The following is a 26508-nucleotide window of genomic DNA, read 5'->3' as shown; positions in this document are numbered from 1 at the left end:
CTTCCTTCCTTCCTGTCATACAAAGGAAAGCAACGCCTACCTGAGCTGAGCTTACAATTTTGCATGATCTGTTGTAACCAGGACATTAGTATTGGGTCTTTCTTTCCTCCACTCAGTCTCTGCTTCCGGCATGTACCTGCGCCAGATTTGTGCCTGTGCAACTCTCATAGAGGGGGCGTGTCTGCAGCATGGGGTTCCTCATCTCCCACTGTGTATAATTTCTGTTGCCCTGGAGGTCCAGCCGTTTGTGGAGAAGAAAGAAGATACCCATGATAATTTGTCTCCAATTTTGATAGTTGCAAGTCTGCGTCCCATCTTTTTTGCATTGCCAAGTACCTTGTGAAATGTTGAACATCACAGTGGGGTGTCATTTGTCTATTTTAAGAGGATAGCAACACCCTTTCCTTGCTTGAAGGAAGCGCAGAACTGATGACAGGATCTATTGTCTGTGACATGCAACCATGCCTGTGGCGCACATGATGTCATTTAGCCCCACTGTCTAATCTGATTTCCCATTTCCACGCAGACTCCTTACCATGATGGTGAGCTCCAAGCGTTTTCACCACAGTGTTTGTTTTTCCAGACATTTCTGTAAAAACTGTCTCTTCCTGAGTGATTTAAGTTTTTAAATATTAGAGCTCACTTTGAAATTAAAAATTTAAACTGAGACTTTCAAAACGTAGGCCATCAGTAAATACGATATTTCTGTCTATTGCCAATTCTGTTGCTTAGTAAGAGAGACGGACGGGCGGGCGAACGGACGGACGGACGGACAGACGGACAGACAGAAATAGAGAGACTGAGAGAGCAAAGGGCAAATCAGTGTGGATTTCCTCGGGTCATATACAGCAGACTGCTGGTTAAGTGGACATCAATGATGCAGCAGCCACGCACCCGCACTAACACAAGCACAGTAAAGCTCTCAGTTTCATCTGCTGAGCCTTGTGGTGAAAAGGGAAGCGTCTGCATTATTGATGCCTCTATCCTGTAAAACACTAAAGTCGCTCGTGCTGCTACTCCTAGCGTTACACCAGGCAGTCAACAAGAGCAGCATTTTGTCAAATAAATGGCTTTAGCAAAAACAAGCTTAAACCACCTGTGCTCTTGTAATGCCACTTGAGTCACAGTCTGAAAGGGTTAGATATAGCAATTAAGTCTTAATTTCACTAAGCAGTCCTGTTCGGTTGGCGTCACCCCAGTATGATCCAAACAGCGGTTCAATTACGATTGCCAATTTTCACTGCTTGCTACCTTCTCATAATGCCTGGTTAGTTGGAGTTCCAAGCGAGCAGAGTCAATATCAAACTATATAATGATGTAAATCACTGCTTCCATTTCCTTGAGACAAATTCCTACTTTAGCAGGGCTTTGGCGCAATCGTGTCCAAGGACAACTCTGCCTCTGACCAAAAGTCAGCTGGGACAGGCCAAAGTTTGCCTACAACTAGAATGAGGACGAGTGGTATAGAAAATGGATGGATGGAAGCGCTGCATTGTGCCATGTTGGTGCCGTGCAGTGGAAAATGCTATGATGTAACACTGTCTACGCAGATGACACAGCTATTGTCGTTCCACCTACAGACATTTGATACGTAGGTATGACCAAAATTAACCAATCTAATCCAAAATAAGCAACATTGATGAGTACATTAAAGGAGCCAATTACGTGCGTAAATGTCCATAAATGTGACGATGATGCAATGTGCGGCATCTACCAGTGTAAGATGAAGTTACCCAAAATATCTTGTGGTTGCCTCTCAACGAAAGTTTTCTTTTCCAGTAGGACTGTTATAAAACATTATTGTGAGTCATTCAATGCAGGTAGCCAAGAACCCGCAGATTTTAAGGATATTTACTTGCCATGGGAGTTTCTTCTTGGACTGCTTGCCCGGGAGGCAGAATGCCATGTAATATGTGTGGTTACCCATGGCAACAACACTACTTAGCGCATATAAATGTATATTAAAAAGATAATGGAGTACTTCTTTCGAGCAAGAGATAGCCAGTCCATGCATCTTTGGAAAACAAAGATGTGGCACATGGCCAATGAACAGTTATAAAGACATAACGTGAAGCAAGAGGCCAGTGTGAAGTCATGTGCGAGACTCATTTAACACTCTGCTGCTCCAACACATAGGGTCGCCTGAAATATTTCTCTTGTGCAGATTCACTCCCTCTGTTGGCCACAGCCATTAGATTCTAATGGGTAAGCACTGAACATTGAGGGCCTTTTGTCATAGTGCAAATCAGTGAAAGAGTTCTTGTACTGTAAAGAAAAATCCACTATCCAGTAAGTTTCCTAATGAGGCAGATGAATAATATAAATATTAATACGAGTGGCCAGAGGGGCCTAGGTTCAGTTCCTCAGACCAGAATATCGTTATGACAATCTTATCAAAGTGACCCAAGGGGCTTTTTTAGGCACTTATTAAAAAAAATAATGAGGAATTCTAACATCAACTATAGTATGTATGTACTTATAAGAAAAAGTATTTGACTCCTTTGGAAATGACCTGCATTTCCTCATCAATTGTCGATGTTCACATATTGAGCAATGCTTTTTGATAATAGTAGCTAGCATATGCATAAGCCGGAGTGTGAATGATTATAAATTGTGTGGTATTAGTGTAACTATAGTATGATATATTAGTATAATGTAGTTGTCTATTATTTTGACTGATGAAGATAAGATTGCATTTTATGCACGATTCATACTTAAATCCAAGCAATTACAAAGGTTTAAAAAATACTGAAAATAATTTGTGCTAGGATTGTCCATTCAGAGTAACAAATTAGGATAAAGTAAAATGAGAAACATTGATGGATGTTTTGTGGTACAAAAAAATAACTTCATACGAGTTGAAATACAATACATTTTTAAATTAATTTTGAACAACTTGTCATTTTATTAGGATCAACACAAGTAGTAACCTCTTTGAACCCTTGTTTCTGTTTAAATAATGAGGTGGCCCAGCTTAAACTATTTTTGGCTGCTCAGGCTTCGATGATGTTGAACGGCACAAGTCTGGCTTGTCTCTGGTTACAGAGGCCAAGTTAGGTCTCTGTAACACTGAAAGGTGAACTGGCAATAAACGCGTCATGGCCACCAAGCAGACACATGCAATGTGGAGTTTTCACATTTGGCAAGCAGTGGTTGATTGAACTGCAACTACAAGCCAATTAATTGTTGTTTAGTTGTTCAAATAATTTTGATGGGAAAAAAGTAAAAAATAATGTATAATATAACAAATATAGAAGCACTGGACTATCCTAAAATACCATAATTTCTCAAGAATAACACTGCCGGATTATTTATTATTTACAATTAAACTTTGAACTCTCTCACTGTTCTGGGAGCAAGCTCAAAAGGTTTTGAACATGTATTGAAATCACAACCTGCATTATTGGCATAGAATAATCTTCTCTTCCTGGGCTGTGTGGAGGCAGTGATGCAACGAGGAGAATATTTTAATCCCATTTTCCTAATTGCAGCACCCAGGGACCCCATTGAAACATCGATATTAAATGAATTGACTTGTCCACTTGCACCTGCTTCGAGTCAATCACACAGCATCTTGACTAAATCTATACATGCAGTAGCTCTTATAATGCTAACTTGAATTATTATGTCTTCAGTAGCTTCTACAACTGAGATATTTCTTATTGGGGTGTTTTTTAAATTAGAACAAAAAAATTCTATGTATAAAAATTGATATGAAAACATTACAAAACTGTCAAGGCACACCACGAAATAGAAATTATTTAGGTTGGATATTTTATGTTTTGCAACATAGTGGAAGACCATTTACGTAATTGTACTTTTCACTAACATAGCTGGCATAGAAGGATGAACAAAATTACAAAAAATATTTTTCTTAGCTTAAATCCCGAATTCTTGGTTTTTCACCATCTTCATTTGCCAGTTCCAACAAAAAAGTATTTATTCTGTTACTTTAGCTCAAAGTTCAGCCAGGCTTGACTGTAAACTTAGTTACTTACAATCGGAGTTACTTACATCTGTGTCTGGACCCTTATCCGCTCCTGGGCAAGAAAATGTGACAAATTCATGGCACCTCTTATGGACCACAAAACAGCAAACTGCAAAAAAAAGAAGATGACAGCAGAATGGAGTGAAATTGGTGTCAAAGAAGTATGTACATTGACCGACAACACAAAGGAGCTAAATAATACGATGGTTAATACAGATTGTATCATCATCATTGTTGACAGCACAGTGACAGTTATTGATAGACCAAATGAAATCTGGTCTCAGCTGGTTATTGAGTCCTGGTTCTGCCAGTCTTCTTGTCACACATTACAGTGCAACTGTTTGGGCAGACACTATATAGCATCCAGACCACACTCGTATCCTTGAACAAATTGATATATGTGCACCCACATACAGTTGGAGCTCAGAGTCTGGCTGTCAAAGTGTGATGAGGTCACTGAAATCGGTCGACAGCAGATTCTCAGTTGGACACACACATTGGGACAACGCGGGTGTCACTGGGCCAGCACAAGCTCAGTGCAAATAAAAAAATAAAAAAATAGGCAGCAGCAAAGCAGACTGAAGGAAAAGCAAGCAGTACAGCGTTAACCTCCAAAAAGACCAAGCAATAACACTACACGTGCTAGTGTAATACTATAAAAAATGTAATTTAGTAATGTCTTCTGTTTGAAAAGAAAATTGGAAAATATTGGAATAATGGGTATAATTGAGGACTTGATGCTTATGAGTGCACTACTTGGCGGCAACAAGGCGAGGCAACCTCATTTTCGTACTGAGTACGACAGAAACATGGAAGCAGGAATCCTGAAATTCAGAGAGTTTTCAACCTCCAAATATAAATAATTAACTAATAGTTGTTAACATCTCCTACAATCAATAAAGGGATTTATTTAAGTGCCAATCCTGACTGCACATGGGAAGGCCTGAGCTGAGAATTGAACTCTGGTCCTCTTAGACATACTAACTATGACTTTACTGTGATGGCATTACAGCTTATTCTTATATTTTTTTCTGACATAAAACTGAGTCTAAAAAAACATACCAACTATATTTTTGTACAAATCACAGTGTATGGCTTTTCGTAAAAAAAAAAAAAATATATATATATATCCTAACTCCTTGTTAGAACAGGCTGTCCATATTTTCATTTTGTACAGCATCCTTGCTTCTTACAAAGCGGCTAAACTCTCACTTGATGTTTGCCAGATCGACACTTGCTTCATGGCATAAAATCATCGGACTGGTGGTTTCTACAGTCTTCACTTAGCAATGAGTAAGCCTGAGTAGATTAGACTGCATTAGTGGTTTCTGTTCCATTTGTCCTCCAATGCCTTTTCAAAGAAGCTTGGCAGATTTTTATTCCACACTTGCACAGTGCAAAGTGTTGGGGAAAAAAGTCTCTTTGTTCCATAAGAGCCCATTAAACCTTCACCTGTACTTCTTCTCTTCCCACTGAGGTCTTCTTTGGAGAAAAGACTAAATAAACACTGTATCACCATGGAGCTGCACAGTTGCCATTCTGTGATAAATACGTCCTGTATATTTAACATATTTTGGAGGCATATTAGAAGATGCAGCCATATGTTTCACAGCGTGTCGCACACACTCTACATAAGGTATACTTTCACAGTAGAGCTGTGTGGGTGAAAGTGTGTGCCACACAGCACATATTTCTACTTCAAACAGGTGGTTTTTACTATTATTCGTTTTCAGAATAAAATTGGAATGCAATATGGCCTTAGAAAAGATAAATCCAAACGTTTGACACAAGAAGCTGGCACTGCATGAAAAGCTCCTGACTGCAAGTTTTGTTTTCCCTCATCTTTATGCCAGCATTTGCAGATATTTGCCATTTGGATGTGTAATTCTTCGCCTGTGCAGAGCTTATGAAAACTTTCACAAGGAGCATCCTTCATAAATTAGCAGCTTCAAATAATCAAGTGTGCTGTTGTTGACAACATTACCCCTATGTAAAGGGCAATGGTCACTAAAGAAAGTGAATGTTGCCATTAATGACAGAAAATCAATGCAGTTCCACACAGGCGTATTACACCACCACAAGTTGACCCAGACTACCCTCTGGTGCCCCCTCAGAGCTCTTGGTCAGCACAGTCAATTATCAAAACAAAACCATTGGGTAATAAATCACACCAGCACCAAGCCACAACCCAGACACATTATGCATTGCAGTGACATCACAACAGGCCACACAGATTGACCGGTTGTGTTCACATATATATATATATATATATATATATATATATATATATATATATATATATATATATATATATATATATATATATATATATATGTATGTATATACATATGAATAAACATTTACATATCAATAAATGGTCTCGAAATTAGACAATACTTGGTACTTTCAAATAAAATTGTCAACATTTATTAGAGTCCTCATATTTTTTAAATGAAACCCAAAGGGGATTGAACATTAAAAAAAAGGCAGTCTGCATCAGTGTTCCATTATCATTTTATTGCGTGTACTAAGTGGCGTGCCAAATAAGTCAAATAAAAATAATTTGAAATTCAATACTTATTATTTATTACTTTCGAAAGTCACAGAGAGTTAGAGGTATCAAAGAGCCTCATGTGGCTCTAAAAAGATTTTGTCCCCAGAGGTTCTATTTGCTTTTCACAGACATCTATATCTGAATTTGCTGAAAACAGCCAGTAACTCACAAACAGGGGCAAGTTGGGAAGACTACTACAACTGGAAATAAGAAAAATAAAAAATATTGATTCTTTTGAAATGTAAGGTTGGAACTCGCAAGAGAACATTTTCTGTATTACAGAAGTTGTAGTAACAGGTTTGTCAGGGATCCTGAGGTAGTTCTCTGTGACAAAACATTTTTTTCCTCCAGGCACAATTACTAAATATAAAGCGGGTGAGAGTTGAATGACAGTTTCAAAATCAATAGTTATTGATTTTTACTATAATACACAATAGACCACCCTCCTCTGAGATCACCTAATTCCACCCCACTCCAACTAAATCAATTCACTTGCTTCCTTATACAAGTCAATGGTTCATTGCAGCAATTTCCTGAAGCTTTGCCATGGAGTAAAAATAAAAATGATCCAAAACAATGATTCCATTAGCCACCACTTTGATATGGATACATAGACACACACCCATATTTACATTTACATTGACATATTAAAAGCCAGAGAGAGAGAGCGCGAGACCAAGAGAGAATTAAATTTGGCCTTCAAGCTTTGTGACGTTAAGATTTTAATTACTGATATATTAAACCTTGAGAACAACCAAGTGATTCAATAACACAGAGAGAAGAGTTTGGCGGTGATAAACTAAAGGGTTTAGTAAAAATAACAGTCCACAGTGTATTTAAACTAAACTTTAACAACGTTTGAAAAACTAAACGCTAAAAAGGCAAACTGGAAAAATACAAGCATAGTTTCCAAGACAACAAGTCATATAATGAAATTACTGTAGGTAACCAAGGAGGCTGCCTTACAATGAACCCAAGGCCATGCACTGACACATGGTTGCCGATCTGGGAATGACAGCAGTAATATAGCACCATTGACTTTAAAAACACAAAATAATATTATATGCTCCAGGCCATGTTTTCGGTTGTTTGCAGTCCAGATTTTTCTGGCTTTGGACTTCATCTAGTGCACTTTTGAGCAACAGGAAATATTAGTTGTCCATATTTAAGCATCACAAACACACGAATAACATGGGAATGAAAATATTATAATAAGTCCACACACTAGCGCTAATTCATCAAACACTTTTTTTAGGCTGGCTGCCAGTGTATCAACACTTCAATTGTGTGTTCTTGTAAAGCCTTACTTTTATACAATAACCCCTATAAACACTCATTTAACAGCCCAAGGAAGAATAATATAACTGATTTATGAACAGGAACTTGCCTCTTCCAAAGATAGAAAAGATAAACAAAATTCCTGAAGCAGCTGTATTCACTAGTATAAAACCAACTATGCAGACTCTAAACAAACAATGTAACCCTTTCAATGTGCTTTTAGCAGTGTCTTAATTATGAGCACATTTGATTGTTTTACTGTTAAAAACTCACCATTTTATAATGTAGGATCATCTCATACATAATATCAATCTAATGTACACATTTTGTAGCGCTCTGGGCGAATAGGAGAAGCAGGGTTGTAAAAAAAAAAAAAGAAGTAATTAAAGCGGTGTTTAAATATTTACAATGAATAACAACAAGAGAACACTGAATGTTTCATATGACAATAATATTTCTAAAATATTCAAGTCACCAATGTTATTGCAAGTTGAAAACCTTGGGGGGAAAAGGATATGAGATCATTTCATTCAGCAAAGATTGTTTTAGGTACGAAATACCTTCACTTATAGTCAATTACACATTGCCTTAAACTATTCTTACAATTAAACCTATTGTTTTGAATGCAACTTTTACTCTAGCCAAAAAGTAAATAAATAACGAAATTATGTGTCATAAGCCCAAAATGATTCATGCACAAAATATCTGGAATACTTTGAGAAAAAGATAATCATTAACCAATTACCTGTGTTGACATTTTCAAACCAGTCGATAAGAGCGTTTACAATCTAAAAGAATGAAAGCAGCTTGGATGTAAGGAGATAAAAATCATTACGGACCATCTAACCCAGCAGTAGAAAAAAATAGCAGTCACTATGGATTTGTCTCGTTACAGGCCCCGTGATGGTCATTGAAGAGAACACTGGTGAGAACATTTGTTCTCTCGAGAGGGAAGCTCCAAAAGCCTAGAAGGATATTTGTGTTTTACAACCACTCAGTTGTCGTACACCAATGAACATTTTCAGTCAAGAGCTAAAGCAGATGAACCTCAGCAATTAAATGCCATGATGGCACCAATGCTTTGATTTGACTTTGACCAATCAAACAATGGTCATGTTTGGTAGTTGTATTGGAAGAGCATTAAATTGTTAACCATACATTTGAAGTGAAGATGTACAACCGGTTTTTATCAAAAGTGAAATCTAGTTTCTGCTAGAAGATCTGTTCAATCTGGTTTAGCCAGAGTGTCAGTGATCCGGGATAGACTTAATAGGATTCCAAGAAGGGAGAGATAATCTAGAGCAAGGCCAGTAGACACTTTGCAAGATACACTTATTGTGCCTTGAGGCAAGAACTTACATTTTCCAATCTGTTTTTCAAAACTTTGCTGCTATTAGTTTTGTGCGGAGCTATCTATTCTTGTTTACGTCTGTCTTAGGCCATTTTACTGCCTGTCAAAGACAATTTCTGAAAACCCTTTGGCGTCAGACAAAAAAGTTCCGTTGATGTGCAGTTGTTGCTCTGGGTTGCTGGCTATGGTCAGTGTGTGTAACATTAACACAAGATCATTTAAGTATAATGTTTTGCTCTTCATGCTTGCCGTTCCTCAGACATTTCCAAGACATGCAATTCAACCATTAACAGAGCCACATGGTATGTTGATGAATGAACCAATTGTCATCCTCATCAATAATCGACTGACACCGAGGGACGTCTCCATCAACAGGCCTTTCTGTGTCACACTTCGGTCAAAATGGGATCAATGAGTCACATAAATCATCCAATGATTTTGCATCAACAGGTCTCAATAAAACATTGACGACGAATCTATTTTTGTAGTGGAGGGAGAGCAGCCATTTCTAATAAGATTTTTAATTTGGCTGTCAGAGGTACTGATTAAGACCTCCTCCTGTGAATTATTATTCTTATTGCATTAGATATAATGCTATAAATGGAATGGTGTAGGACCAATGACATTTCATTATTCATACAATATGATGCACATGATGATCATACACCACTCAGTGGTGCAGGTTTTGGAAATGGGAGTGAAAGGTTGTGATATTGATGTCCCACTGTTCTTTTTAATCATGATAATCAAAGAGAATGTAAAGAAATCAATTCTTTTTATAAAGTGTAATTGTGCAAAAAGTCATGCACACACTGAGGTATTCATGGATGACATGAACCTTTGAAGGGCACATGCACATTGTTCCTCCAGCGTGAGTGTCCTCGTCATGCTCCTTGTGAGTGTTTTCATTTAGTATTTGTGTTTGACTCCTTTGTCCCATTCATTAAATAGCTCTACATGCTTTGGCGACATGCTTTGACTACAGAAGGAAAATAGCCTGTTGGCAAACTGTGGCGCACTGGCAGAAATGTTTATGCGCATTGTCATTGCTCAATAAATCAATAAATAAATGAGTTCTTCCAAGCCATAACTCGCTAGCTTTTTATATGCTCTTCTTATGAAACAAACACGCATGACCAAAAATGTGTCACTCTCTTGTAACATAACAACAGCTCACATCAGCTGCAAAATAAGGCATACTAAAAAATGAATTTTAATTCCATAAGTTAACATCGTTGTAGGTCACAGGGCTAGCATCTCACTAAGTATGTGCAGTAGATCGTTTCCATTGAGTTATTGCTGCAAATGGAGCCAAAGACGGCATGTGTTGATAATGTCCCTGGCTATTAGTTACGTTATGAATTACATTCTATGACAGGGCCTAATAAATCTAAAACTGATGGTCCATTTTGGAGAAAAATACTTTGCTCATTGGCAGCATTCTGATTTTTTATTACTTCTGACACCTCCAGAAAGCCTGCAATGCTTTATTTCTGTCTACTGGTGCCAGGGTGCTGAATAAGGCGTGAAAGCCTCAGGGTCTGGATGTAATGAGCGCTCATTTAAATCCTCACTATCATGATTAACAAGTAAGGATTATATATTTTTTCTCCACGTTTGAAGGAATTGTAGATATTTCTTTCGACTTACAATACAATACGTTTGATCGTGTTTTCTCTTCTCGCAGCTCGGAGACCATTTTACTTGTGTGTTAGAAGGACAGCCTTGACCTTGACAAATAACATTCTTATCCATGATGTTGAGTAATTGTGCATGGAAATGCCATAGTAGGTGAAGTAGCTGAGGTAAAATGGAGAACAGTACTTGGCTGTCAGCAGTAGAATGTGCAGTTCAGTCAGTTGGCCCAAATGTCAAATGCGAAACATCCATGCATCCATGTAAACTTCTATGATGACACAACTCCACTGACAAGCATTACTCTGCTCAATGCACAACTGGAATCAAAACAGGAGTTCTGAACATGAAAAGAGAGAACCTCCAATCCATTCAAAAGAATATTTAACGATATAAAGCCAATTGAGAAATGCCCATTCATAGTTGAGAAATCTTATTTTCAGTGTAAATCTTTGCACAATCCTTTATTTGCAGATAGCTTGCATCACATACAGTATAAAGGTCACACTAGGTGTAAATTCAGCCATTCACATGCCCCCCCCCCCAAAAAAAGTTAAAAAACAAACTCAGAATAAAAGGGGGTCAGGCTGCGTTTATGAAAAATTAATACGCAATATATAATTCAAGGTAGTCAGACAGTGATGATTAGTGTCTACTCATAGATGTCCGACTAATAATAACGACGAGGTGCTCACTAATCTTGTGATAATGTGGGTGTTGATGAAGTAAGGGAATGGAGGAAGGAGGGGGGGGGAAAAAAGTCACACATTTTTCTTCTCACTAGGCAGGCTAGTATGCCATTAGTGCAACGCACTAAAACTAATGACAACAAAGAAGCACTGTACACAATGTTTGGTAGAGATGGATGGGCACAATAGTCAATTAATTGATTGTGATAAATGATGTTGATTATTTTTAGCTGATTGTTAAGTCATTGACGTTAATATTGCTAAACTGTGTTTGAAAACATCCATCCATAGGTTTTTATACTGTGCTTCTCCGCATTTTTGTAAATGAGCTGAACATATCTAAAAATAATGGCAAGTTACATTTTGTTAAGGTAAAAGAAAAAAAATAAACCAGAATGGTAGACATCATAGATTAAGCATGGAGCAAAATTACAGGAAGACAGAAGAAAATTAACTAAGACATGACAAATGAGGAAAAGAGATAAAAATGTAAAAAACCCCTGTGGGTAGGCACACTGACAGTGAAAGGAGCAGGAGATGGGTGGGAGGGAGGCTATGCCCAAAACTTTAATTACCAAGTCAAATTTGTGCAGATGTGTGCATGCTAAATGAAATCTCTACACCACTATTTATATAACTCCATCATTTGCGCTTTTCACACTATCTAAATCTTCTGCTATTCTCGAGGCACATTTGTCACAAATTCTGAATAACACAACTGACCAAGTGCACGTTTATATGCCAGTACGCAACCAGAGCTTTCAAAACTCCTCGATGTCTTGAAATAGGGCCTGTATCAGCCTACTACCGATACTTGGTATCAGTACTCGCCCACTTAAACACACTGAAAACCCCGTGTCGGGTATGAGTGTATGTGTGCGTATGATCGTGTGTCATGTTTTTTCTCCTTATCTATTAGGAAGTAGCGCTGGCTTCTCACTCCTATGGCAATATCGTCTGACAACCTCCCGTCTCACAAAATAACAACCAATCCAGCGAGAGCAGGAAAAGGGAAAATGCTGTTTAGACGATGTTGGCTGATTATACATCAGGAAATGGGTGGTGTTTGGCTGATATTAAAAGTACAATAGTGAAATGTCAAGTTAATCTGTAACAGTACAAATAGTTAAAAAAAAAATACAAGGATGGAAGGTTTTGCAACAGTTTTCTATCTTGATTTCTTTGACATTGGTGATCTCCATTAGTGTGAAACTGCAGTGCAATATACCAGACAGGACAGATAGTATGTTGTTTGGATCTGTATGCACGTTTGCTACTGATGACCTCATGTTTGCGAAACAAGGCCATTGTGCCTCTTGACTGTTTGCATTTTACACATTGTACTTGTACACTGACAATAAAGGAATAAGGATTTTGGGTTCAGGATTAAATTCAAATTTTATTTTATACTACTCGTACCTGAATATATTCTAAGTTGCTAGATGAGACAAACTGAAAAAAAAGTGTATGGTCTGAAAACTACGGTATTAACAAATCATTAGAAATGTAATTGGGATCTCATCAGTGAGATATTACATGGACATAAATATTGGGACACACTTCTCGGAATGGAGTTACACTATTGGTTAATTCTTGATTTAGTGCCTATATCAATTTTAGCTATTATTATTTTCAACCATGTCTGAAATTTCTCTAATTAGATCTATTGAAAAAGCAAAATGCACATATCAGAATGAAGTAAATTTTCACCTACTGTCAATGTAACAAATACGCCACTGGCCGCCGATAGAACTTGTTTTTCCTTTTTAATGATGCGTGCACCTTTTATTGTAACATTCAGTGCTCCAATTCCACATGCAATTTAACTTTGGGAGAGCTGTTTGGAGAAAGTCACTTAGTGTTCCCAAAGCACATTTAACAAAAGCATTGATAGGTTTGTTGTCTGGAACCATGACTTCGAACCTATCAAGCTTCTAAGAAGTGCCGTGATGGTGGTCAAAGTGGGCAGCAGGCGATGGAGGAAGGAGCAGCTACTAGATGAGGGTGACGTGGCTAAAATTACAGTTCAGTGAGAAGGAGACAGATGACCTGACTAGAAATGGCGTAGTCTGGCAATATTCTCTCACGTCTACTGCTGATTTGCCGTTTTCTATACGTTATCTTCAATTGATTATGTGAGCAAGAACTAAGCAACTCCACATGATGCTTGCAACTTGTTTTTCAACTATTATTAAAAATGGTACGTAGAGTAAAAACAAATTTGGTCAGTCTGATTTCTATACCCCAGTATTTTTACATATTTATACATATGTTTTTTTTTTAAATACATTTTTTTCCTCAATGCACTACGATAGACGTCGAATGAAACCGAATGAAATTCTGGGCCAGAAAATGCAAGAAGAACCAAGTCAATATGCTGCAATTGATTATATTTTTTTAATGTTCCCCTCAAACCATTTTCTTTCTTTTCCAATCATTACACAATGCAGAAGCCAATGTACAAGTGACCTTTATGCCAGCTACATCAGAGAACACACAAAGTAGACACCATTGCTATCCAACCACCACCCGAAGCAAAGTTCACGTAGGTATTTTCTTGGACTACAAGGGGAAAAATGCTATTTCGTTTTTTTACATTACCTGCCAATCACATAGTATGTCCCCCTAAGGCAGATACGAAAAAAAGAAGCCAATCTCATGAGCTGCAAGGAAAATAAGGGTACGGCCGAGCTTGTCAAAGGTCTTCACAAGCGAGTCAGAGGGAAACTGTGGCCAGCACATTTGTGACTGCAAAGTCGATAGTCATTAGCTGCGGGAGCTACTAAGATGAATGCGTGTTTGATGTTTACTGTACGTAGAGTATAATCGCTGATGCTGCAACTCAATGTAACACAGGGCCAGTCTGGCGAAGAAATAAACGTTTGTGAAAGGTAAAGAGGTGGTTAGAGGAAAGGAATTTGTTACATGTAATTTCATGATGTGTCATATCGGAAACCTGAGCAGGCACACAAAATTTACACTCCAAATTGTTTGTTTCTCATGTAGCATTTAAATAGAATTCACTCATTTGTTACTTGCTGAAACTGAAAAGGAAAGGAAATGTCCGTATCATATGAACAAAGGAACATTCACAAGCACCCCTGCTCAAGATGTTGCCTCCAGGCTGAGCAGCAGACGAAATGTTTGTTTTGACAAATAAGCTCTGCGGTCGCTGGTCCTTAGCCATCACATTTAAAAAAAAAAAAATGTTTATTTGTCAACCTGAAAATATATACACTGCTCCTTACTCTCATAATGTGTTTTATTTGTTGTTATTAATTAACAGTAGAGCATTATAACTACAGGAAGTGAAAATAGAAAACTATCTCAAGTATGACAGCTACCATATCTCCAGGAAGACTTTCTATGACATTTTAGTGTGTTTGGTTTTGGCTTCGCCCTGAAAACAAGCAATGATGGACCTGAAGGAAGTAGCCAAAACATATAAAGCAAGAAAAATAATCTTCCCTGTCTGACTAAAAGAACTGTTTAAATAGTCAACTTAAGAAGACAGTATGTACTTTCACAAAACATTCCCAAAGACCTTCAAAAAAAAAAAAAAAAAAAACCTTTACCCTTTATGAAACTTTGCTTCGTGTACTGGAGCACAGTCAAGATGGAACAAAAAGGCTATAAAAGTCTTGCCCGCTAGTTCCCGAGCTAGTTTAATAAGGAAATACAATAAAAGCAAACCTTACTATTGAAACAATAAATCTGAGCAAAGCTGAAGCATGAAAGAGCAGAGTGTAGGAAGAAAAGAGGCAGCATGTACAACACTGTAAAGACGCTCAGAATTTGTTTGAATTAGAAGTGTCTAAATGCATCGGATGATTGACAACTAATCGATTTTAAAATTAATTGGCAACTATTTTAAGAAATGAGTAGTTATTTGGAGACATTGTTTATCTTAAAATTGTCCAACTTGTCTCTTTCAACCTCTCATCTGTAATGATTAATTTGTGAAAGAAGACATTTTAATTATCTTTTGTGTTTAATAAAAATAAGACATTTGCACACATCTGTTTTTACTTTGGAAAAGAATTATAGAACCAGTATCTGAACCAGTTTAAAAAAAAATTGAGTACAACATCACTACCTCTTGTGATATAAGTCTTGTAGTGCATTTTAATGCAAAATGTTATATAATTGTTCAATTAATCAATATAATAAAACAATTAGTCGATAGTGACAAAATCAACTTTTTTTCTATCAAAAATATATGCATATTTAATATTTCCCTGTCAGATGAGGCAATGGGAGGATAATCTCAATAAAGCTTGAGCTCAATAAAGGTAATATGATGTCAGTGATTTGTGTCTCCAAGTTTTTAGCGCCAGAGTGGCCCATTACATTTTGGGGTGGATCCAAATCAAGGGGGGAATGTAATTTTAGCATTTTATTTCTTATAACCTAGGCCTTATAGTGATCTATCCATCCATGCATTTTCCATATTCCAGTTGCAGGTAAACTGTAGCCAATCCCAGATGACCTTGGGAAAGAACTGGAATGCATCCTGGGCTTGTCGTCAGTCAGTTATATCAAATACAATAGAATCACCAAAGTTGAGCATTTTGCCCCCAAAAAATTCCTAACATTCTTTGATAAGTGGAATACGTAAATGTTGTGTACGCTACACACTTGCACACAGAACATCAAACTATGTGAAATCACTGTTGAATGAATGAAAGTTATGGTTTTACACTTCCAAAAAGTTGAACACTGTCATATTCTTGTCACTTGTGATCGAAAGATAGTTTTGAAAGGTGGTGTTAGATATGTGCTCTAAATTCCATTATGTTGGCAGTTAGTTTCATTTCCTACTTACTTGTGTGGCAGATAATGTTAAAAGATGGGATTTGTCAGTTGAGCGTAAGTGAGGAAACAAGCAAAGGATTTTCATTTAATGCGGTGGGTATATTACTCCGCCATCTAAATAACCTTTGATATTAGGTCACAAGAATCCACTCATTTTGTTTTAATCCTCACAAATGGGGATTTAATATAGGGATTAAACAGTCATACAGTGTTTGAAACAAAAGTCATTTTAGGGCTTGTCTTTGTGAAGGGCAAAATACCACGGGTTTATAATAGCTTTAATTTTTCATTAGACTTTGTTTTTATTTTGTTATGACTTTTGTTTTTCTTAAAATCTAATTTTTTTATTATTTTTTATAGTATTTTAGGTCATTATGATTAGCTTTCATCTTGAGCAAATTCTTTCTTTGAGTTCAGTTTTTTATTAGTTTTTATATATGGAGTTTTTCAAGTGAAAGATAAATAAAAAGCATTGTAAAAAATTTCTTGACCCCAGCAATACCAAAATAAATACATTTAAAATGAAAACCCAAAACTCAATGAAAACAAAGGACACTTTTGCAATAATTATACAGTTTTAATTTTACAAACATTTACGTTCAACTAGTTTTCATTTTTTTAAGCATTTTTATTAAAAATTTTTCCAAAAGGTTTTCAGTAAGTATAATAACCATGATATACACAAATGCATAGTGATAAAGCCCCCCCCCACACACACACACACACACACAAATAGCTCAGTCCTAAATGAGAGTTATGATAGAGTCCTCAATGTGAAAGGAAACTGGAGAAACCAGAAAAACCCAATCCAGGCGCAAGGAGAACATGTAAACTAGACAGGAGGCAGGAGGTGAGATTCAAACCCTCAACCTCAGAATTGTGAGCAGCTGAACAGAACAATGTAACCGCTCTTCCGCTGTGTAATAACATTGTGGGATTATATTTTTGTTTTTTTTTATTTATGAGTTTAAGGACAATTAAATCTTTTGTCTTGGATTAAAAAGCACTTTGCAAACCAGAGCAGAATTAAGTCGGCATTTGGAGTTATTTATTTTATGCGTATTTGTGTGCTTTGCTACAGTCTGGCAGGATAAACCGCTGGCTCGAAGTTAACCTTTCAATTTTGTCTGAACATAATTGAAAAACATACTCTCAAAGGATAGTCACACAGACACTTTTTATGTTCGTTTATGTAAGTATGAGTGTTTTATTGTTATCATTTTCACATTTCCTCCCTCATATCAGTTCAAATGGAATTGTGTATATTAAAAACAAGAAATCTGAAAGAAGGAAACTCCCTTAACATTGTATTATGGTTTTAATGATTTAAGTCAAAATCGGGACACCATGAACTTGAAAATGTCAACATTCTAAATAATGGGATTTCTGTGCTTGGCTCTATCATTTTGTGTGGGGGGACAGTGAATAAGAAAGTCAACAACGGCCATAGAGGACAAAAAAAAAGGCATCACATTCACCATTTAGAGCTCTGTGATTGTTCAGGTTTTGCAATGACTACAAAAAGGAACAGAGAGACAGCCCAAGGATGACATTTTACTGTTGCTAACCTCTCAAGCTGTAATGATGGAGGTCTAAATCTCTTCAGGTCAACAGTCTGTATAATGGCCCGAATCTATACCTGACTGTATCTGTTCCATTTGCACAGCCTGTTGTTTTTCTTAGTGCTCCTGCGTTAGATAATACCATTATCACATCAAAACTGCAGGCAATTAAATGTAGATTACACTGTAATTCGGAGTCTGGTGCATTAGTCTTTGCTCCATCACAGAGCTATCTAATACAACTCTAATGCATTCAGACAGTATCCCACACTAATCCTTGGTAATGTTCAGTGCTGCACCTCACCAGGGATTAAGTGAGACCTCTCACTTTTAAAAGCGTTCTGATCCTGACCAAAAGCAGGATGCACCTCTAAAAGGTACACCTTTCAGAGGTGCTGCTTAGAGCATGAGCTCAAAGAAGGATTTTTTTTCCCTTGTGCATTAGCCTCACAACAACATGCAAATCCAGGTAAAATCTTTTCCACAGAGGTTTGTCATGCTTGCTAACATCTGCTGCATACACTGACCTGTGACAAACCACCTTTGTGTTAACGTAGCCTTCAAAACAGCAAAAGGGGAAAATGCATGTTAAGGGACTCCATGAACACAGCAGCGTTGAAAACATAAATTGTCTGAGCAGATGTGGAATTTCCAGCAACACAAAGTATGATTCTATTTTTTTTCACTGCAAAGCAATTAGACATCTGCTAGGCCCTTAATGATCCAATTAAGGATCCTTTCAAGATCTTCCATGTTGGCTATCATGATCCAAGATATTGAAGGACTGCTTTTTGTATGCCACTGTCTTTGTTCAATTACGGCGAGAATAATTGACTTTGCATTATCTTTGGAATTCTATTACACCACTGCATGCCTCAAAGTGTGTATATGATGCTTGTATTTGTTTCTGCATAACAGGAGGATGGCCAACATTCTGTGCACAAAGGCTTAGCGACTTAGCGGACGGACAACGATGGAGCTAGATAAAAACTTGATATCATCTGGAACATTAAGCATTAATAGTCAAAGTAATCCACGGGTGAATTGGGGCAACTGATGGCGACAATATGGTTGTTTTTCTTTAGAATGCTTGTGTCCATCCAAGCATAAATTTTTTTATTTACTGCTCGGTCACGGAGAGCCAATTCCACCTGATTTAGTCCACTTATCAAGAGTCAATCACAGGTCAATGGTGTTTTGTACTGTCAGTCAAAGGTTTTATTTATTCTTGAGAAGTAAGGATGTCATGGGGCTGATGGCTGACAATACTGTATGATCAAACAACTGTTGTCTTCTCTTCCACCTAAGTTTGCTAATCTTTCTCTTTCTAGACATGCCTTTCTAAAAAAATCAGACTTTCTATACTATGCGCTTTCAAGGTTAACGCAATTCCCAAAGTATGGACTCTTAAGTCCACGTAAAATCAAGATTTAGGTGTACTAATAAGATAAAATGAACAGCAGAGACATGACAGACAAATACTTAAACAAACTTGCAGGAAAAAAAAACATTAATAGTGGTCCGATGGTTCGGGGCCATCACATGACTGTCGGTTTAACTCAAGTTCACTAATGCTGGCCTGATTGGGATATTGTACAAATTTCATGAATAAATATGATATAATCAACACCTTTCCTTTTTTAAAATACCTAATAGCCAATATTTTGAGTTTTATCCATGAAAATCGATCAATTGGTTACCCAAGCTCTGCATATTTGAGTGCTCTCATTATGGTCACTGAGTCTACAAGCTTCACTATTTTAAATTTTAAATCACAGACATCATGGATTTTTATAATATTGATTTATCATTAGCATACACATAAGTATGAAGGTAGACAAAACCCACCTTCAGAAGAACTGACTGCAAACTATGTTGATTGTGCAAATCATTACTCTGTCTCTTCGCAACGTGGATCAGGTGTTAGAGCCATAGCGTGGGGAGATGAGTGTGAAACTTTTTTTTTTTAATCTTATTATCATAATTGGAAAATACAGGATGTTTTGTATTCAGTCAGTCTTCAACTGGGGTGCTAATGGATAATGGGTTCTGGAGTGTTTTGCAAAATGAGTCCAGCAAACCTGCACATCTGATATTGTCAGAAAAATATTACAAGTTATCGGTTATTAATTACCAGTTCAAGTACCAGTACAAGTTCTTAGCGATCGGTAGGCTATATGTGCTGTGACAAAAAAAAAAAAAAATCTCGTGTCTTGAATAAATTGAAAAAACTGGTGCAGAGTTGTAACCTCACAAGATTTCCAAACACGGCCACGCAGAAAAGTAAAACTATCCCAGGGTTTAATTTGACAGGCCAACACAAGGTCAGTGTCAATGCAAACAATCCAGTTTAGGGACCGAGCAAGCCCGACCGACAGAGGCCTAGTTTGCTTGCAGACAAATGTGACAATTTGCAAGCCGTTGATGTAACAGCATCTATTAACCGGTGCAGACAGGGATTGCATCCTTTTGCCCACATAAAACTAAAAAATTAATCTGTGCAAACGGGCACACTTACGACAAAACAGGTGGCCCCGTTCATGAAAAACCGAGTCATTCATTAGTATATTCATATGACAGCGGGAACATGGGCATCATCCCAGGACTGAAAGCCTCTCATCAAACAGTGACACGGCCAACACGATGCGTCTTCTGACGCCTGAAGACAAGTGAGTGTTTATCAAAGTGTGGTTCAGGTTTCCCTAGAGACTCACGAGGTGATCAAATACAGAATCAGCAAGAGTGGCGCTGTAGCAAATATCACCGTGCCATTTAAAAGTGTACTTAGACACACATACAGTGTACTCACTCGATGAGCATGTGGTCCTAAATAGGCTGACGACTATGACATGAACACTACCCGACGTGTATAATATGAATTTAGCGCAAATGCACATTGAGAATTGAGGTGATAAATAATGCAGCTGCCATGATGGCTTGGTCTCTTCTTAATGCGGCTGAATTGATTAGTGGGGAACAGGAAGAGATGTGAGAGAGGCTTTCGGAGAAATCCAAACTGCATGACAAATTTGGTAAGGGTTGGTTTAAAGCAAAAACATGCAGAGGTTTTTTTGTTGCACATGGTGGATGATGCTGTTAGGAGAGAAAGTTGATATCAAAATTTGAATCTGAAAGTGATCCAGTAGGATTTTAGAACCAATGCAACAGTTCAGACCATCTTACACAATTACAACCTGCAATATAAACTTCATTTTAAAGTATCAACATTAGGAAGCAGTTCTTGAAGGAAGGAAGGAACAAGCCTGAAAGCCAACCTGAAGAGCTTAAGTAATATGTATTGCATGTCGTAAGAACATAATCACCAAAAAGGTCCATAAAAAAAAAAAAAAACAGCAGCATCACTTTTTGAGGGACAGAGGAGCTTTAAATGCACATATGTTCTGTACATTTCGCCTTGTAAACACAATACATGCGTATATTTGGCGACTCGGCTTTGCGAGCTATCTTGATGCCGGAGACAACCAAGCAGTTGAAAGATCTTACCTCCAGGAACCCTGTCTTATGAAATTACGCCCAAAAGACGAGATACGAGTGCCGAATTGACCACGAGTGCTAATTTACGCTGTTTAAATGGCAAGCGATGAAGAGATCTGACAAGAGGGGGAGTGAAGCGCCATAGGCACTCAGAGAAAATGCACAAAGTGATGCTCATGGCTTATAACAAGTGTCAACGCTGCTGTGGATGTCACAGAGCATACAAGCAACATGGATTCAAAGGGCCAAAGAATTATTTATGCTTTGTTGACAGGAACTGTGAGAGGGTAAAAAGTATGTTCAAGATGCATCTTCATCTTTTTCATTTCATATTTCATCCATTAAATTCCATTCGGTCCATCCATTTTCTGAACCATGCTTGATTTCTTTTTTTTTTTAATCAAAAGTATACAGTCATTTTTTTTGTACCAAACTGCTCGGCCATCAGGTTTAATCCAAACTATAGTTTTAATACTCGATTCATCACATTTTAGGGTTGATAATTTGCATTTTGAATGTGTTTCTACTGCTAACAGTCAACATAGCCTTTACAACAGGCATGCACTCTGTTTTAAATGTCTGTTTTTTAGTGTTTACACAATACAGAGAATTTAAAAAAAGAATCATTTGGAGAACCTTTCTGTCGCTTGTACTTTTGCTCTCTAAAACACAGCCGGGTTTACCAGGAGCCAAAAAGACACCAAATGTTTCTATTTTTATTTAAAAACAGACTGATGTGAGCAAACCCTAACTCACCAACTTTATCTGTCTGTAAATTTGTGTTTAGAAGGAAATGTGTGCTTGTGAAAACTATCAAGCTAAATTGTTTCCTCTGTTGACAAGCGCTATTATAGATTCGGGATGAAGCAGAGGAAACAGACCAAGATGCTGTTTGGACAAGTTACCAGTGCAACAATATCAGGTAAAGGCAGAATGTGTGTTCTGAGCACATGAACACTGGTGAAGTTTACCTTTCAACTGTCAACAAAGGCCGTCGTCCACGATTCTGAGCACTGTTCAAACACTGAGCAGTTACTGTTTTCTTGACATTTGTTAAGTTGATGCTTTAAATACAGATGACACAGATGACTATAAAAGGGTCATCTGTGTGTGTGTGCAAGTTACTTAAATTATGGTTAAAGGCAAGGTGTCATGTTTGAATGTTAAGTGCTCAATGTAGCACAAAGATCATCCTCTTCTCCCAACCAGTCAATGCAAGAAAGGTTGTTTATGTATTTTTTTTTTAATTATTTGTATTCATGTGAATCATGGACAAAAACTCACTCACTCAAGGGCTGGCGATTTTAAAAATGATGGATGAGTAAAGATAAACAGATAAAATGAGAGTAAGAGCAATCGTTTAATTGCGGTTCACAGTGATGCTTACCTATGCTAACTACTTCAAATAGAAGTACGTACTACAAATAAAAAAAACATCTATACTTGTGAGATGTTCTCTTTTTATGCTGTTTAATATCATATGGCAATGAATGTGAATTAGATTACATCACATCTTGAATAAAGACTGAAAAGTTTCTGCAAGCACTTCACAACTCCAGTTAGGGCAGCTACTGAAGCACTACTTCAGATCGAGATAAGAATGTTAAGCAGGATCTAAATAAAACAGGTCAAGGGAGAGAACCACTGAAGGTAAACTGTGCTGAGGGATGGCGACAGGCCAAGGCCAAGGCTTTGAAACATGACTCGGCAGGAAAAGTTGGAAAGATTGTTCACGAGGCAGATAGCATCAAGACGTGTTGTTTACACAACATTTCATTGCTAGTGTCACGTAGTGTCAAAAAGAGAGAGAAAGACTGATTGAGTCTACATTTTTGCACAAGTTCCTGACTAGTAATGTTTTGTGTATGAATGCCTCTACTCAGTCTGCAGATGTCGGACACTGTGCACCATGGCGTGCTGAGATTTATCACTAACTGCGAATTTCTCACTCACCATTGGAACGTTATACTCTAACGTCAGTTGGGTTCTTTTGATTACACGTCGTTTTAAAGCTTGGCACATTTTCATCAATTCTAGGCTACAGTCCAGAGTTCCTTTCCCAAGGTCTGAGCTGAACTGGGAAAGAAGGTAATTGGGAAGAAAATGATGGACAGTCTTCAATCCAACCTATTTTCATTTTTAAATAAATTTAGTTAAATGCCCATCCTGTACAAACGTTGCCACTGTGCTCGCAATGAAGATTATTTTATATCTGAGTAAATTGATGCTCTAAAATGTCAACTGATGAAAATCTCTCTTTCATGAATATTTCGTCAAAACTGATCTATTTGGGGGGGGGGGGCAAGTCATCAAAATGTCCTGCTTATGACACTACCCATAAGTGTGATCTAATATGGCGTAATCCCTATTTTTAGTCAAAGGACATTTACGGGGATGAAAATGAAATGTCAATCCAGTTACAGAAATGTCACCCTCCCGTTTATCACCTTGTCATTTTTCTAGGAGTGACTGAGAGACCGCCCGGCTCTGCTGGAGCACCTGACCTCCATTTTATAAAAGCACCTCAGTGTTAATAATTTATAGCCAAACAGATTTTCCAAAGTGAGGCCCTTTCCTACTTTTAAAAGTTGCAGCGGAAACGCTCACTCCTTGATAAGGGAGTCATTATTTATTCAACATGTCTGGAAAGGGAATTTATGAAAAGTGAAGACGACATGGCCACTTGAGATTCGTTTTTCTCTCCTGGGCTACGTCGAGGCAACGCAGTGTTTAGCGGTGGTTAGCGAGTCTGCACAACATGACTGCCAACCAGCTCAGGGTGTGTCAACCCAAGGTCAGCAGGGATTGGCTTCAACTAACCAGCGACTCTAATAAGGAACTCTGATGTCAAGTTAACTCATTCTATTATATGTGACACTTCAATCCATAAAACTCCCCTCTATGTTTATTAGAAAGATGTATTGAGCCAAGAGTCGTGAATGTGTCATTATTATCGCTGACACTCATAAGAAAAGCTCATAATTACTAAGGTCAACTGTCCGGCAAGGTGTTTATCTAGCAATGTTGCAAAAATACCACAAATGCTGGCGTTGACAATGATGGTGAGTGGGAGCTCTGAGTGGAATGCAGTGTTAACAACATATACTACATATGTGACAAATAATGCACAAATACCTTCAGCTTATTTTATGTTTCATTAGTGTTGCATTCAGTGACACGTTTAAGGGAACTACAGTTAACAGGTAACACCGTAGCAAGTAAAAACTCCTGCAATGCCATTTATAACCTTTGAAAATGAAAAACACTCAACCTTGATTTAGAAGTAAACTGTTAAGCATGTTGTGACAAGTGCCTGACATACAGTGCATCCGGAAAGTATTAACACTTCATTATCTTCACATTTTCTTGTCACAGTTTTATTCCAGAAAGGATTTGATTTATTTTGGGGACACAGATGGGTGAATGTTCAATCAATTGAATCAATAAAAACAAACATGCAGAGAATTACCCTCAAACTGTAAAATAATTTCTATAACATTCCTGAAACAAATGTGGTTGGTTTATTTAGTTTTATTTGTGGAAAAGCTTTTTTTTTTTTTTTTTTTTAAATCTAATTTAAAAAAACAAGGCAATTAACTGATTAATAGCACAAAAATGAGAAATGGAGACACCAGTGAAAGCGACACTACTTCTTGATACTGCTTTAAAGAAACGGAATGCGCCAATCAGACTTTGAGAAATTTCCTATATCTGAGGAAGACCTCTTTGAGGAGTAGTAGAAATATAACTCCATTCTGCATCTCAGACAAGCATTACTGGCATATTCCTCTATTTAATTACTTCTCAAATTGCATCAGTATGTTTGCGTGTGTTCTGCTTCACTTCCTGCCAAATTCAGTTCTTGCCATACAACAGCATATTGGAAACAATGTTGATTGAGGCCCACATCCTTCTGACCACATGTTTTGTGGTGGCAGAAACAATAAACACTATCCAGGTTGTGGGAAAACAATAGCTCCATGGCTGCAGAATCGAAAGCTAAATATGAGGTGGGTGTAAATGTTTGCCTGAATATGATGCCAAAATTTCTGTTCAGTTACTTTCATGCATGACCACTTATTTAACCACAGCGACCACTGAACATGATCCACACGGTATGTGCGCACACACAAACGCTCACACACTTACTGTCCACATAAAAACAAACACATCATCTTTGAACAAACCAGAACTGAAGTCAATTTGGATTACCTTGGCACTGAAATCCTTGTTTTCCAAAGCCCCTGTGGAAGCAAACAAAGCAGGATTAAATGAGTTGACCATTTCCACTCACATAATCAGAAAGCCCTTAGCTTTTAATAACAACAATAGGCATTGTTGCGAGGGTCAGCACTTTGCATGACGTAAAACAAATAATCATGAGGCGTTTGCTGGCAGTCTTTTAAAAGTAAAGCTACCCTAGCCTTATATTCACCACAAGACTACAAAGTCCAGGGATTCCACTGTGCACATGTTCAGCATTCTTTCAGTCTGGAATGGTTTTTATGGAAAGAGCTGGCGCAGTGTGATTCCTGCCAGACTCGCGAGAGGAGAGGTCTGGTCCGCTTAGCTGCATGATATTTTGACAGTGAGTCCCACCCAGAAAGCAAAGTGGACTCTCCCTGCTTCTTTTGATACAATGGTGCATTGGAACAAGTTGTTGCCTGTAACTGCAGGACATGTTTAGCTCTCTGGACTACGGACTAAGGAGTGCCATTAGGCAATGCACATGCCTTGCTGTAAAACTGTCAAGGTCATAAACTCTAAGTAGTAAAGGCCATGAGATCATACTAGCACTTGCAAAAGTGGATGACTGTGAATATGGCTGGAACGCTACAATTTGAGATTGAGAATAACCTGTTGGGGAAGGTTGGACCATATCATTAAATAGCAGTGTAACTCGCTACTTTTTTTCCAGACCAGTAGCAATCAAAATAAATGTATGCATCCAATTAACTGTTTTTATTTTCCATTACTTGATGTGTGGGACAGGAATAATTCATTAGATTTTCATGTGGCCGCTTTAAGTAATTCTTCTTGTCACGTGTGTAAAAATGAAAACCGACCCTTTGATGACCAATTAATATGTAGCATTTATAGAAAGAAAGTTTGCATTTTAACTCCATGATTTTTAATACATA

The 26508-nt window shown here is 37.6% G+C and overlaps 1 protein-coding gene across 3 annotated transcripts in view; it reads right to left on the bottom strand.

Annotated features, from left to right (window-relative positions):
• prkcaa (protein kinase C, alpha, a) overlaps window positions 1-26508 on the bottom strand; it is a 67305-nt gene that overhangs the window by 39473 nt on the left and 1324 nt on the right. For 2 of the 3 annotated variants that reach the window (XM_049719335.2, XM_049719336.2), the window contains exons 2-3: window positions 25580-25611; window positions 4015-4097 (exon numbers count right to left, since the gene is read on the bottom strand). In XM_049719335.2, coding sequence (XP_049575292.1) covers window positions 4015-4097; window positions 25580-25611 — 115 coding nt within the window. Of the gene's footprint in view, window positions 1-3998; window positions 4098-25579; window positions 25612-26508 lie in introns of those variants that run through there. The other variant, XM_049719337.1, reaches the window with a different exon arrangement.

This window comes from Syngnathus scovelli, chromosome 5 (genome assembly GCF_024217435.2).
Source record: "Syngnathus scovelli strain Florida chromosome 5, RoL_Ssco_1.2, whole genome shotgun sequence".
In the NCBI taxonomy this organism is placed as follows: Eukaryota; Metazoa; Chordata; class Actinopteri; order Syngnathiformes; family Syngnathidae; genus Syngnathus; species Syngnathus scovelli.
The sequence above is the reverse complement of the archived record's forward strand: the minus strand, read 5'-3'. Positions and strand labels throughout refer to the sequence as shown.